Here is a 17,216-nt window from a genome sequence, read left to right on the forward strand (position 1 = left end):
CGATAAAAATGTATTTGATAGTAGAAAAGCTTGAAAATTTAATACAAAGCACCTAACATATTGTTACAATAGCAGTTGAAAAATAAAATAAATTCATGGTCAACATTTTTATATATAAGCACTCAAAGTTTGAATTTTGACAAAATATGTAAAAATCGCGAAAATTCGCGAATTATTTTAAGCTAGAAATTCATAAAAAATTTTCTTTTTAAATCTTAGATTTAAAAATTTAATACAAGATTCCTTAAAAGTTTTTCAACCTTTATCACAAATAAAAAGTCCACCGGAAATTCCAATTAAATTTTTATAAGCATTTTAAATTAAAATTTTTACAACGTTGGATTTTCACTTTTAGCGATTTCCTTATTTTGGTGTAACTCTAAAACAAATGACCGCAAATACTTGTAATTTTCTTTGAATGTTTATAAAAGCATTTTCTACATTTGAAAAGATTTTCAAAATATTTCGATTAGTTTCGAGCTGTTTACTGACATTTTAATGTTTCAACTTTTATTAGTTTTTTTTTCTATTAATATCAATAAAATTTTAGTGGTTGGGTCAAAAAGCTTCAAAGTTTAATATAAGGCTTCCAACATATTTCTTCGATAGCAGTTGAAAAATCTTAAAAATACATAGGCACGATTTTTTTTATAAGCATTTAAAGTTCAAATTATCTTAGATAGAAATTCATAAAAATTTTTATTTTTAAATCTAAAATTTGAAAATTTAATTCAAGATTCTTTATAAAATTGTCTACCTTTATCATAAAAAAAAAAAAAAAAAAAAATGTCCACCGGAAAGTTAAATATTTTAATAAGTAATAATAATGTATAATATATCCTAGATAGATAAACCGTCTTCCCTCAGAATCGTTTGTGACCTACTGTAAAGCAGAGCAATATCCACTTTCCAGCTTTTTTATTATGATTGGATATAATTTTACATTTGCACTAAGTTTTTTTTTCGAATTAAATACACTAAGGGTTATTTTTCACCTATTATAAATATCAATACAATTATTTGAATAGATAAATTATGCAAATCAATAAATATTGATATTTTGAAGAATTGATTTCCTCATTGATATAGTATTATTAATACCAAAATGTAATAATTATTGATTTTATAGTTAATGTAAATATTAATTATAGTTATTTTATATAAAATGTTACCTTCTTCACTACTTCTTTCTGAATCCGTCCGTAAATCATCAGATGTTTCTTCAAGGATCGTTTCTAGAAAAATATAAGATGTACTGCTTACGATGTTTCCTCCATAACTACTTTGATTGAACGATGACCAGTTATCTTCGTCACTGTTATCGCAAACATCGTCTTCTATAACACGGTAAAATTAATTCAATCAATTAGGAACAGTTACAGCTAAATACGTGTACGACATCAAATAATTTAAGGAATGATAAATGAAATCTATTATTCTTTGTTTTTGATATTTAAAGAAACTTAAAAAATGTTAATACCGCTTCTATTATGTTATTTTCTAAGAAATTTTAAACAACACGTCAGAATTTGTTATATAGGCACCGTGTTGTTTCTTTTACAAGTTTTACAAGTCTGCAGTAGTCACTGAAGTGACACAGTGTTTATTATCTATAGAAGTTATTTACAATTCATACAGTTATTTGTTATATGGGCATATCTAGAGTTGCATAATGTTTTGCCGATGTGTCGGCAAATCGTTTAACATATTTCGTCGGTTATTATACACAGCACATATACACGCCGACATACGTGTTTGTGTGCTGTAATAACTAATAAGATGAAAACAAAGACACGTGATAAACAATACACGCTACTTCAATACTTAATATATAGTCTATACCAAGGATGGCCAACTTACGACTCGCGTAGTCGCGTCATAGTTATATGCGGCTCGCATCTAATTTAAAAAAAAAAAACAATATTTACATATTAACGATATACGATAAATTATTAAAATTATAACATTTATTTATATACATTTTGGCTCTTGATATCATTGTATTTATCCATGTGCAGGCTCGTGGACGTATTCATATTGGCCACCCCTGGTCTATAATCTATAACCTATTTGATACAGAAACTCCACATGACTATTAATAATTACTCGGACAAGAATCTATACGGAATACGGAAGCGAGATCATACGGAGGGCGCAACAAAACGTGATGATTTTTAAGATGGCGAGGCATTGGTGTCCAGAAATGAAAATATATTATAATCCAGTGTAATGGTAGGATATAATTGACTGTTTGGATTAATTTATAATGAATATTATTCATATAGTATTTGCCATTTGGTAAAGAAAAACAATTAATGAGTCTATGTGAAACAAGATGGATAGAAAGACACGATAGTGATTTATTATTTAAGAATTCTCCACAATATATCAATAAATTACTGAACTTTATAACCGAATGGCAAGAAAATAATTCATCAGTGAAAGCTTATTCTCTTTTAAATTCATTAACTTCATGTCAATTTATAATATCAGATTTACCCTACTTAATGTCACCTGCAAGTAAACTACTTCAAAGTATTCAAAACGACCTACATTTTGCTGAAGATTGCTTTAAGGATATTATAAACGTTATGGAAAATAGGCGGTTTAACAGTGAAATAAGTTTCAAAACAATATTTGAGCAAAGTAAACAATTTATGGAAAAATTGGATGTGGAACTAAAGTTACCTCGTATTACTAAGCATCAAATACACAGACTAAATATAAATATTTTATCCGTAGAAGAATATTTTAGAATTTCTGTTTATAATACACTGTATATGATCATGTACTTGATGATCTAAAAGATAGATTTTTAAGCTAAAAAAATTTAACCGTTTATAAATTATTACTTCTTATACCAAGCTGCATTGTTGAATATTGCAGAAATTGTTGATACAGAATACTCATTTACTCTCATAGAAAAACAACGGTTTTCCTCTAAACTTGAAATATGTATTGCAAAATAGACCAGAGTTAAAAACGAAGGCAAATATGAAATCTATTATTTATTTTTTCACTTTTTCAGTATTAATTATCTGATAATAAATGAATATTGTAATTTCAAGGAGGTTATCTACCAACCACAGTAATAGAAGGTTTGAATCATTGTCAAGATGTAATATTCCCAAGTATTAAAGAAATGCTTTTAATAAGTGGTTGTCTGCCCAGGTAATCGGTCAAAAAGTCCGAAAATACAAAATTGTCTAATTTTTCATAATTGTGTAATTATAATATTTTATGTATATATATATATATATATATTATATAAAACTTGCTCAAAAGTATTAATATATAGGTTAGCTTTTTTTGATGACTATAGGTGACTGCTGATAGCCTGACATGATAACCAGCTCAGGTAGTTTGTGGTATCATGTTTACATAATTAATTTGTAATTTGTTCAAACTGTAAAAATTGATGTTACGGTATAAATGTAAAACATTTTAAAATAATTAAAAGCTATTATCAACAAACACTATTATCTAAATTTATCTAATAAAATTATTAATTATCATCAATTAATAGGTTTAAATGAAGCTACCAACACATACCTAGGTACTTATTTTATTATTAATAAGTAATAAAAAATTAAAATCTTTCATGTTCTTTATTAATTTTTCTGATATGCATTTTGTAAGTATACTAAATATATTTAGTTTTTTTTTGCTATCATACTAAAACAAGAAATAATATAATAAGTAAAGAAACAATTGAGATCAAAAGTAATAATTTTAAAAATTTAATTGAAGAAAATATTATATATCCATAATATTTTTTTAATGAAAAAAATACCGCTATTCAATTTATTTAAAAAAAAATGCCGTTTTCAATCAACTTTATACCTATTATTATGGTTAGTCATCATTAAAAATCAAAACACAATTCACGTTGTTTACGGTGTTTTACTCCTAACGTAAGGTCATCACGCTTTATGAACATAGTACATTTGTATTACCTTATTCATGATCCGAATTCAAACGCCTAACTTGTTCAAAATAGTATAAAATATAATATATGAAAAACAAAACAATATGATGCGGATAATATACAATTATTATACATACACTGGATTAGTTTTCTTTGAAGATATATTGGTAATATTTATATATTTTAAAGTAATAAAATAAATATATTATAATTTACTAATTGAGTATTTATTTTTTTTCGCTGAAATGTCTATAAATAATTATCAATTATAACACGGATGATTTGTTTTTGGCAGTTTGTAGCATAATATTTTTCTGTTATCGTATAATAGAATGCTGTAAAAAAAAAACTAGCACGAATGAACGGTGGCGACGAGAAACGAAATGGATTTAAAACGCAAGTAGTTTCCGTGAAGCCAAATAACGGTAGTAATATTCTGCCCCGTTGATGGCCTCTTTTTTCTGAGGTTTGAGCAATTTTTTTACGGATATAATACACAATATATCAAATCCCATGTTACATACCATTTAGTGAAATTTGCAAATTATTGACATTATTCAAAGTACAAATCAAAATTATATTATTCAAAATTGTATTGGTCAATGGTATGTGTATTAATAATATACCTACTATTTAACTATTGAAATAGGTACATATACCCCGGTACATACATACTTTTATATGATTTATGATATTAATATTATATATTAGTTTTATGATAATATGTTTTTTTTTTATTCATGGTACAGCTTCAACTGCTAAGGCTATTAGATTGCAACAAATGATAATATTAAATTAGATACCTGGTACCTATAATTTTAATATCATGTACTCGTACAACAATTACATTATTTATATTAAAATATATAATGATCCCAACTATAACTACGTAGAATATATTTCAAACGGAATTTCTACAGTTAGAAATAAAACGCTCTTCTTAAATATTTTTTTATACATTCGCACAAATTTTGATTCTGACACGTCAACATTAAAAAAAAAACTTATCAGCTGTATAATTTACAGTTGAAAAGGGTTCACGGGGTTTACAGTTCTCATTTGGAAAATAGAAGTTTGTATCTCTACACGACACTCCTAATACTCCTAAAACACTCCTAAGTAGTGAGAAAAATTTCAAGAATTGAAAATTATGGTCTTTAACTTGTATTTAAAAATTTTTTAAACAGATTTCGAATAACTGCATTATTGATAAAAAAAATATGGTGAAAATATTCGGTCATAGTATGAAAATATATTTTAATAACAAATTTGAATAAGAAAATGTTATAAGATTAATAAAATCGTAGTTTCATGAAAAAGATTAAAATTAAAAATATAATTTTAAGTGTTCATAATAATTAATGAATATTAACGTTTACTTGGAAAATAAACATTCAATTTACTATAATTTATGTTGATTTAGTTTATAATATGCAAATACCCTAGCATCTCAGAAGAATTAAACTTCATGTAGAAATCATTAATCAATAAAAATAAATTTTTACAGCAAAATATTTCAATTATAAATGATAATATTTACATATTAATTCCTCGAACTTATTGCGATAATGATATTTTTAATTATAGTGTAAGATATTAACACTCTATTATGTAGTATTTATAGCTGATTAACACACTTTAAATTAAATATAAATGTACCACTCTAGTTGTAACTTCGTGAAAAACGTATATTTATTTAAAAATAACTAAATACAAAGAATATATATGCTGTAACTTATATAATTAAGATTTCTAGAAAAATTGCATTTAATTTTTAATAAACGAAACGTGTCTTTTAGCAGTGTGATATTTTAATCAAAATACAGAGGAAGTTTACACCACTTGTACCCGCATGACGTGTGTCTAACGCATAGTATAGACAAATTGTGAAACGTTCAGAAGAATCTTACTCAGTTTATTAGAATGATTTGAGTACATAAACAAATGTAAAGGTAATAAATAATTATTTTTATTTTTATTTTATTTTATAATAAGACATTCCTAGCCTATAAGGCTATCTACATCTATGGATAAATAACATAATTTTTTTTTTTGACTAATTTTAACATGATATAAGTATTTACAATTACAATATTAAGAGCGATAATAAATTACAGTAGTGACTAGTTATTTAATAGCGTTATCGAATAAGATCGTGCGGGCGACCGCGTTTTAGTCGTCTTTGAGGTGGTGGACGTATGTGTAAGTTGAAGTATATTGAGCCAGTTGATTTTTGGAGTGAACTACGGAAGATGTAGATATCTTTATGTAGATTTTCGTTGCGTATGAACCATGGTGCGTTTGTTATTATTCTTAATACTTTGTTTTGGAAAATTTGTATTGTTCTTAAGTGTGTCACTGAGCAGTTTCCCCAGATAGGACAAGCATAGGTAATTAGTGAGCATAATAATTGCTTGTAAATTAATATTGAGCATTTTTTTTGTATAACTGATTTTTTGTTTAGGATAGGAAATAACATTGAGAGGCGCTGGTATGCTTGTTGTAATTTAGAAGCTATGTGAGGCCCCCAGGTTAACCTCTTGTCCAGCGTGACACCAAGGTACTTGACAGAAGACTGCCAAGGTATATAAATAATAATACTATTCGTGATATTGCGTAGGCTTTTTGAAATATTATGAATTATGATTTTTAAACAAGGTATGAACATTAAAAAATTGTATTATTTTTTTGAATACTCATAGTCAGAATTGATGATGTACTAAAATATGCATGATGTTTATTGGCTTCATGTATTGGGCATGTAAGAATTTTTACATGTTAATAGAAAAACACAAAAATATGTTAGGTACTTCAGGTATCATACGCATCGTTGTGATACGGGCGAATAACAACAAACAAATATAAAAATATTAACAACATAAAAATTAAAAAACATGTAATTCCAACTGATGGGAATAGAAAAATTATATACCAGTGGGTTGACGTAACCAACAGGGAATAGGCAATAACTAAAACAACGAATTTGGTCTTGTTAACAATCGTAGTCGTTTCTACACACGGTTCAACGTACTTGTTGTGATTGGATATGTGATGTGACGGACGCCTATACATTATCATTATACTGGTTATACAATAGTTTTTTTTTTGAGATACTTATTCTTATTAAATAATTTTAGCCTTAAAATATAGCAAATATTATAAATAACAGTAAAATGAAATAAACATAATCACCCTGATTCTTAATATCTTAAATTATTCAATTATTAGTTATTACAATCTTAATAGAATATATTATAAATACGAAATGCAAAATACGATATGAATACCTATATCATAACATTTTTAATTAGTCAAACAAAGCCGTTTATTTTTCAATATTTTCTTGATTTGGTATTTTTTTTTCTTGAAAAACTATAAGAGACTAAAAATTCCATCCTACTTCCTTGTTAAAATTCCATCAAATTAATAATTGAACGATAGGTATAGTTATTTTATTTTTAGTTACACTAATCTGTATAGACAGCATGGCCGATGGAACACAATACATAGCAAATGTGGTCGACTTGGTTGAAAACTGTGTGAATGAGGTTTCATACATCATATACGACGATACGTCTAAGTTACTATTAAAGCAATAAAGTAATATATATATATACGCGCGCGCGCGTGTGTTTGTGTGTACCTGTATTTTAGTAAACCATTATTTATACATACTATACATACGCATGTGTGTATAAATATATAATGTAATACGTGTTTATATTTATTATACAAAATGTATACAGTAGTAGGGCATTAAAATTACCATTGTTGTCGTCAAAAAATTCAGTGTGATCACGAGGGTTAGCGTCGAATGTGGGATCGTTTTGTTGGAGGCTATTGCCAACCATCGCCACTGGCGGTTGCTGGAACCCGTAAGCAGGAAGCCAATGATTAGTTCCAGCAGTGTCAAGCTTTTCCGACCAGTCACTGAACGCAATGTTTTCAGCCATATCCACAAACTAACGACCTGTAAATAAATTGTATTATTGAATCGTAGGCATGGTGTATAATCACTAATCATATTATATTGTTAACACTTTTAACGCATTATTGTATGGTATAATATTTATGTAACTTTAGTGTTCGACGATATGGGAATTAGGAACTTATGAAATTTGTACATTAATATTTTTTGAAGTTAGAGTTTGTAATTATTTTATAATTACAAACATGTTAGAACTTTAAATAATGACACGAAATTAACGATCATAACTTTCAAAATATACCAATTTGTATTTAAACTGAAAAAAAAAAACGTTTAATACAATTTTGGTAAAACGATGTAAATTTATATAAATATTAAATGTTAGATACAATTCAAGATTTAATGTGATATGGAAATATCTAACAACTTATTTTATAAATTGTTTAATTTATTTTATGGTATGCATAATTAACATCATATAAATACAAAACACCGTGATAGTATGCAAATATACTATCTATACTAGAATCACTACCTAAAAACACATAATTAAATAGGTTAGGTTATACGTATATAACATGTTATACGTATATAACATAACATGCTAACAATCGTTGCATAATAAACAGTTTACTAGGTGGGATCTAAAATTTGATAGATACCATAAGAATAATTTTTAATTTATACCAACATTGAATTTTACATATTAGTAATTTATAATCATAAGAATATGCAATTTAAGTAGGTATATAGTTTACATTAACGCATAAACGTCACAAAAATCATAAAAGTTAATAAAATTTTAAACAATACACGTATTTATAAATTTTAAATTAATTAGGTATAAATTGAGGTATCAAATTAACAAAATTACTATGATGTAATACATATTTACCTGACTACCTATATAATCACATAATTGCTATACCAATTTTCGACACATTGACATACAATTATGATAAAACAAAAAAGTAATAAGTTTATTTATATCAAGGGCGTATAACAATTTATTATAGTACTAATGTAATTTTCTATTTAATTAAAAATGAAATAGAATATAGACACATATAAATAAGAACTCATAACTACAAAGGGTATACACGTGATGTAGGATGAGGTATATATCATAATACGAGTAATAATATATAAACATAATAAATTCACAACCATACACGTATATCATCAGTATTTGAACTTTAAAGATAATTATTTTAAATTGATAGAGCAATGAGATGAAATTGCATAGGTGCTCGCGTGGTTTATTATTCACAAGTTCAAAGAATTAGTTAAGTTTTAAGTTGAATAATAATACTATAATATTTATTTTGAAACGCCAATAACCCCGGTAGTTGAGGTGTATTTGTTAAATGAAAAAATAAAAAATAATGTAAGTACCTATAAAATAAGTTCCAAATCAGATTCATTAGATTATACACGACTCAGTCATTCATAGTTTATATTATACAATATACTGTATAGTATTAATATAAGTCATTAATGACATTAACCATAACAATTATCTTCTATCTGTGTATCTATCTATATATATATATATATATATATACCTATATATAAATAAATGGGTTTCTATCCGATTGTTCAAGGAAAAAAATATGTAGTTGATGTTACTATTATTATAATTATTCCAAGATTTCAACTATATTTTATAGTTATATATAGGACAGCTATAATATTGACAAATTTGTCCTTTATGCATTCCTAAACGGCTGGACCGATTGCAACGAAATTTGGTATAATAATAATTACAGTATTCATCCAAGGATGGTTATTAGTTTATTACCGAGGTGATTTCGCATAAATTGTAGAGCATTCAAATTTTAAAAGGCAACAGCTAGGTTTGTGTTGGAGGAAAAGTAAAAATTGCCAGAATTCAAATTTCTGAACCGATTGCGACAAAATTAATCGGTATCTACAAAGATTTATTAGACCTAATTGGCAGAATATAGGCTAAGTTAAAATTATAGGCCCTAATACTATCCAATTAAATATTTGAATGTCAAAAATTTTCTCGATAAAACGAATAAATTTGCATAATGATAAATTAAATTGAATATCATGGTAAAATTACTACTTATTTTATGTATACAAATAAATAAACTGCTAGCATAATATCAGGAAACGAATTTAACACACAGCAGTTTGAGACATATAAAAGTCTGTATAAAAGGTTGAATTTTTAACGCGCTACGAAGTGCACGGGTTCAGCTATAGTTAGAATATAAAGTATAGACAAGAAAAAACTACTCACGAATCATATTTTTAAATTGCAACAATATCACTAAAAATTTTATTCTTGCGAGAATAAAAATTATTTAATTTGTAATTTCATCCAAATTTGAACTTAAAATAACTGTAAAAAAAATGTTACTATTTTTATTTTTTTGTTATAGAGTAATGAGTCTCGTATTAACTACTTACATGAAACCTTGTTTTATATTTTCAATCCTTAACTATAAAAGTTTAACAAAATAAGAACTATAAATAATTCACGGATTTTCAATTAAATACATATTGTCAAAATTTGAACTTAAACGGTTACATAATAACGAGCCTGTGTATTATTATAATATTTTCCAACTACTATTAAATAAATTTATGAGGAACCTTAAATTTTCAAGCTTTTTGACCCAACGAATACAATTTTATTGAAATTTACATAATAAAAAACAAAAAAAATTGAAAATTAAAAATGTCTAAAAATAACATTTACCTACGTATCGTTTATTTTAACTTTTTTATATTGTATATAAAAAATTGTAGATATATCTGCGGTAATTTGTTTTAGAGTTACACGGTTACACCAATATCTAAAATCGATTTACTCAAAATCCTATTTTGAGTGAAAATTCCCGTTTTTCCTTAATTTTTTTGTTTTTCCCGGCGCTTTTAAAAACTCTGGGAAAAACTTTAAATTTTGACTTTCCCAATCTACTAACTAGATTCACTTTCTGACTTGAAAAACTACTGAAGTTGAAAATCAAAGCATTATTTCATAACTTAAAATTTCCTCATCTATAAAGTTATCACTTATCAATGTAAAAAACTTTTAAATTGCTATTTTAACTGCAAATGTATCTTTTTAAGGATCTGTACGAATTACTATTTAGTATTTACTTTTTCAGATGGCGTACTAATAATTTGTATGTGGGAGAATAAAACAAAAAAAAAAATACTGAAATTGAATTTGATCTCTATTATTCACTCGATTATTCAGTTGACCATTGGGCAGATTAACTTAAAGCAGGTTTAACAGTAGTTTTAGAAAGGTTAGCTTAAACTGTAGTAAAATTGAAAATAACATACATATTGTATTATCCATAACAATATGTCAATATATTACCGGATGTTTTTAAAACATATTGTTCGTTGTACTATTTAATCGTTATTATTCAATTCGTATTATTTAATAAGACTAGCTGTTATCTAATTGTTATTATAATCTAAAGAAAACAGTACCTACATAAGAGATAGATATGATACATTCTTAGTAAATACGCTCATATAATAATAAATAAAAATCTGTTTACCTAGTTATTTTTTTAACTTGCCTAAAAAATGTTATCCTTTTAATTATCTTATCATCTTATTTTATTTAAATCATCGAGAAGTAAAAAATTAACTTACATATCTTCGATAAATTTTCACCGATGCAAGAACAACTAATTAAAAGAATTCGGCCTTAAAAATTATCTTACTAAAAACCAAAAATGATAAGCAATAGGTACTCATGAATTTTGTAATAGATTGGAATAACAAAAAAAAATAAAAATAATTTTAAAATATCTATAAATTGCACAAAAATACAAAATAAATTGTAATCTATAATATTAATATTATGGTTATAAAATGCTAAGATTAATATTTGGTGCTAAAATCAAGTACACACAGAAAAACATGAAAATCGATTTTATCAAAAACTAGTTTAGCATAGAAATTCTTATTTTTCTCATTTCCCATTTTTTTCAATTTTCCCAATTATTTTTAATACTTTGCAATCAAAAATCACTCTTAAGATGAAGTTTGAATTTTTTTTAAATTTTTTTAAAGTCAACTGTCCAGACTTTAAAAAAATATATATTATACTTATACATGATACTAATCCAATACATAATTTGCTCCACTCATAACTAAAATATAATATTACGTAATACAAATACGTATGATTTTTATTAATTTTATTTGAAAAGAAAAATAGGCTTTGTTAATTAAAGATAGTTTAAATAAAGGTAACTTTTTTTTAACAAACAAAAAAATGTACGTAGTTAGGTTTGTACACCTTCGCCAAAAAATAAGTATGTTCTATTCCGGTATTTTTATAATATATTACAATCGTGAGAATGGCTGAGTAGGACACTATAAGAACCTAAGTGAAAGTTCTAAAACAATACATACACAGGACAGGTCATGAGAAAGATCTATTCGTTTCCGAGTAATTGTAACATTCAGATTCCGATTTTAGATAAAATGGTATCGTCGATGATTATTATATATTTATACATTGTGTTTAGAATACTTTTCATGCAAATTAAATTCTAATTACGCTATGTCCATAGTTTATGTACACTACATATTGAAGCGTATTATACGATATTGTATTAGATAAAAAATGCATTATCTGTAGATTTTAAACAACTGTATTAAGTTATAACTGTGGTTATTATTTATTCAAAATTAAACAATATCTATACATAACATATTTACCCATCTTATGTCATTTTTGAAGCCTATGCACATTGCACATGGCATGCTTAATCAGAGCCTATATAAATGACAGGTGTGTATCGTTAAAATAAAAGAGTGAACGTTAGCTTAAGTACATTTTATACCTGAAAACCACTACTACACAGCCATATTTGAAAGTAGGTAATTTATAGCTCAACAAATCATACATTTGCTTTAAAATTTACAATAATTTATTAAACACGAAAAATACAAAAATATAAATTTCAAGCAATATCCAAAGCAATTGTCGGTATTGATCATCCATTTAAATACTTAATTTAATTCAATCAAAAATATTTTTATTTTAATCAAAATTAAACCGCATCCGTAATTGAAAATATACTCTAGATAACAGAAGTTGTTAACTTTTTAAGGCTTGTAACCAACCTCTGAATTTTTTTGTTTGTCACTATCGATATGGGGACATAAAATTACTCATACTTAATAAATTACAACAACTAAAAGATAAGGTAGATTATGAAAAAAATTTTAAAAGACGATAGAAGTCACGATCGACTTGATGTCCCTCTGCTCTATAATACTCTAAAACTGTACTATTATAGTGTGTTGCGCTAACTCGTGGCGTAGTAAAAAGAATAGTTTTTGAAGCGGTAGTGGATGTGTAATGATCAGTATTTAATAATTTAATATTAACCATAGTACCTATTTTAATAATAACTAAGATCTACGGCAGGTAAATATTTATAGAGAATGACTTTATTGAGTTATTGGTGCTGCAGGGGGGGGGGGGTTAATAACCAAACTTGTTTCTGAAAATGTTCAAGTTCGCCACGCCATTGCGATTAACCATCCAAGAATCTAATAACTATTACAAAATTTTGAATAGTTAATTTGGAATTATATAGGCCACAGGAAAAGTGATTAGTGGTAAACATATAAACACAATAAACCTACTTTGTTTGGATCCCTTTTCAGATTTCAGAGCTTTCACGGAAACAATTTATTAGCTTTATATGAAATGTCCTAAAATTGAAAATTAGGTGATGAATTTCGAATAAAATTAAACCAGAACCATCTTTTTATACGTAAATATAACTGTTGGAATGTCGAATCTAACCGACATTGAAGTGAGACTAAGATAGGACAAAAGATTTAGAAAGGCACCACGCAATGAACGGTATCTTAATAGATCACCAAAACATTCTTCGTCCTCTAAAGATATGAAATACACGTAATATACTACGCCTAGATCGTTAAATACCTATATTATGTTTAACGTTATTTAAACCAATATCTTTAAAACCACTGAGAATCTATGTAATAGGTAACAATAAAATCATTTAACACTAAAGCGCTGACTTGCATAAAAAATTGATTAATTTAATGGATCCATTATGGACCACTAAATCATGTATCGTATATTCGTATAAGGGACAATTAGCATATTATAGATCACTATTGATTCATTAAATGTTTAGTAGCTATATTTACCTATGTAACCCGGCGCCCGGTATTAGCAATACTAAAGTAGGTATCTAGGTAATAAGTAGGTAATTCAATCTTGTATGTCAGACCAACTAACTTTGATTACAAATCAATTTCGCTATTAAGTATTAGGTATATCTACAATTGTATCATAGAGCCCGTAGAGGTGACTATATTATAACTTTAGTATCGATCACACTTACAGACAATTTTATAGAATGTAACTGTTTTCACGATAGTAATCCGTCGTAAGTGTTTGCTGCACATCGACGAGAACTGCACGCGCTGGATGGTTTCCACAACATAATCGCGCAACACGGTAATATCTCACTCAGCGCGGCACATTCCGGCGACGGCCCCCGTGGTAATACTACCGAACGCGAACGCTAAGAATCCGAGTGAACCCGTACGGGAGGAAAATACGCGTCGACAATGTGTCGCAGGATTAATGTGGTTGTCGACACGTTTTCGTGGGGCCGGGCGAATAAATCGGGACGCAATTGCTACGGCAACCCACCGAAGGAGAACAACCACTGACGACTTTTAAATTGATTTTTTTGTTCTTTCCGGCATCCGGTTTAGGACGCGACCGCAGCTACGATCGACGCCGAACACTAACAGAGTAACAGCACTGTACTGTCTGAACCTCTGCACTGCTGTTCGGCACTTCGGCAGCAGCACCACACGACGACGCGGCGGCGGCGGCGGCATTGTGCCCCGACACGGAAAACAACGAATGGACAACGTCGCCGCCCCGGGTTCCGACACAAACCGGTCTCGGGTCAAACGCGCAGTGTGACCGCAGTGGCTGCGATATTGCAGGTGCACGATATTATCTGGCGCGTGTCTACCGCGTGCCCGGCGTAAAAAATAGCAATAATATTGTACTCTATGATAGAATTATTATTTATTATGACGAATTTTTTTCATAGACTTTATACTTAAGAGAATAGCTTAAGAGTATAAGCACAGAATAGAATAATAGTATAAGGTATTAAGGTCTATGATTTTTTTAGATCATGCACCATCTCGTCCGATACTCCGATCATGTACATTGTTAAGCATATTTCCATAATATTCTATTTACCTACTTCAAAATATTTTTGATAATACAATCATAAAATGTTTTTAAAATATAATCATCTTACAAATGCTGTGTGGGCTATTCTATGATATTAATATTTAATTGTATAAAAAATGTCAAGTTTAATATTATAATACTATGATATACATTTTTTTTTAGCTTTTTAACATGATATACATTATTATAAGGTTTTAGCGTAAAATCACTAAATTTGAGTAATATCATTATCATATTACAAATAATAAAACATAGTAGTGATCAGGGACGGATTTGAACTTTGGACCGGTCCGGGATAATAACTTTTTAGCGGCCCCATGTTTAGATGGTAAACTAATAATAATATGTATATTTATAATTATATCAATTCGATACTACTTACTACTATATTATAAAAAATCTTAATTTAAAATAAAAATATTTTTATTGTTCAGACTACAGCTCCATGCCGACTTGCATTGTTAAAATTCGTCGTCGTCACCCGCCGACAAGCGACAACACGAAGACGGAATATCAGATTATTTATAGATTTACTGTTCACGGAGATTGTTTTATTTTTGATTAGAATTATTGCTATAACTTTAAATTATTATTCAGTTTTTGTTAAATTTATCCTGTTATATTATGCGTTATAGACTTTGGTAATATTAATTATTCATATTTTGGTTATTGACTTATTGCTTTTTAGTTTGCAATAATTGATATGAATAAAATTTAAAATCGTATTTATAAAAATCTATAAATTTTAAAATGTAATTTGCGACGGGTTACAGCCGTAGTTTGGTAGCGCTCGCAGCGGCCCTATCAACTAGTTAGCACGCGGCCCATCGGGATTTCCCGATTTCCCTATGGCCCAATCCGTCCCTGGTAGTGATATAAAATAATAGGTGGACAGGTATGTACTGTGTATAGGTTTTTTTCAAAATTTTTTTCTAACGACATTACATACAAATAGATAAATGACTAATTAATAAAAAAACAATTTTGATCCAAAAAAAAAAAAATTGTAATAATAAATATCAACTAGAGACTAGAGTTGATACAAGCTGCTGGCTTATACAAGCTACAGGCTTATACAAGCTGCAGTTAGTGTGGAAAATCGAAATACTCCAAAATATTATGTTTTATTGTTACCTACCTATAAATTACTTATAAACAATAGTAATTGTATTACACGATTTACACTTGAACGTTTGTCGTTTACCATTGATGCGTTGGTACCTTGGTGGTAACCACTATGGCACCACCACCTATTAATAATTTATTGTTTATTCATTTATTATATTTATATAGTTAATAGGTAATACATGCTACTACCAGTGTATCTGATATCATCTATAATAAACTAATATAATTATGATAAAATAATATGGAATATTAGTATAATTTTAAAACAACCCATCGGTAAATTGCAAATTTGCTATTGTTTAAAAAGTAACACGTAAGCTTTATTTAAAACATATTAGTTTTCCATTGGTAATAAAACTCAACTTCATCAGTTCCTATGGACTAAACAGTAAACTCTGATCTCTGAAGTATAAAATATTATACAGTTCTGATACACAATTTCTGTGGTATCTGTTGTTCTTGTTTTGAGGCTTTACTTTCGTGCGTTGTATATCGGTTTTTGAGGAAATTCTTTTTATTCCTAGCCTCCTAGGTATATAACGGCCCACAAGATCGTATTTATTCCAAACTATATATAAATAGGTATAGCTGCCATCCGGTGTAGGTAATAGGTATACCTACTATATATATATTAATATAATTTATGAATTTATAATGAACGAAAATAAATTGGCAATATAATATTATATTATGTTATATTTTAGTCATATATTAATTATTAGGTAGAATGTAGATTGCAGTTACCTGGTCCTAGTGGCTAGTATACCTATACTATTTAAAAGCTGTTGGTCAGGGTCAGGTTTAAAGAAATTTTACACCTCCGGGCAATTGCCGCCTACTTATATGCAGGCTGTTTGCCGAATGCCTACAGCCTTCTTCTTTTCGTATAGGTAAATAACATTTATCGAGTGAATAGTAATAGTAATGAACTAATGAATATAAGTAATATAACTATAATGCTG

The 17,216-nt window shown here is 27.7% G+C and overlaps 1 protein-coding gene across 2 annotated transcripts in view; it reads right to left on the bottom strand.

The window, feature by feature from the left end:
- The window catches only part of LOC107168039 (uncharacterized), a 41,411-nt gene extending 26,656 nt beyond the window's left edge, over positions 1–14,755 (bottom strand). For both annotated transcript variants that reach the window (XM_089224557.1, XM_089224556.1), the window contains exons 1-3: positions 14,249–14,755; positions 7,695–7,898; positions 1,173–1,337 (exon numbers count right to left, since the gene is read on the bottom strand). In XM_089224557.1, coding sequence (XP_089080683.1) covers positions 1,173–1,337; positions 7,695–7,881 — 352 coding nt within the window. In that variant the 5' untranslated portion in view covers positions 7,882–7,898; positions 14,249–14,755. The remainder of the gene's footprint in view (positions 1–1,172; positions 1,338–7,694; positions 7,899–14,248) is intronic.
- Between the last annotated feature and the right edge of the window lie 2,461 nt (positions 14,756–17,216).

Source organism: Diuraphis noxia, unplaced genomic scaffold (genome assembly GCF_037042655.1).
Source record: "Diuraphis noxia isolate RWA-SAM2 unplaced genomic scaffold, SU_Dnox_SAM2 contig0003, whole genome shotgun sequence".
Classification (NCBI taxonomy): Eukaryota; Metazoa; Arthropoda; class Insecta; order Hemiptera; family Aphididae; genus Diuraphis; species Diuraphis noxia.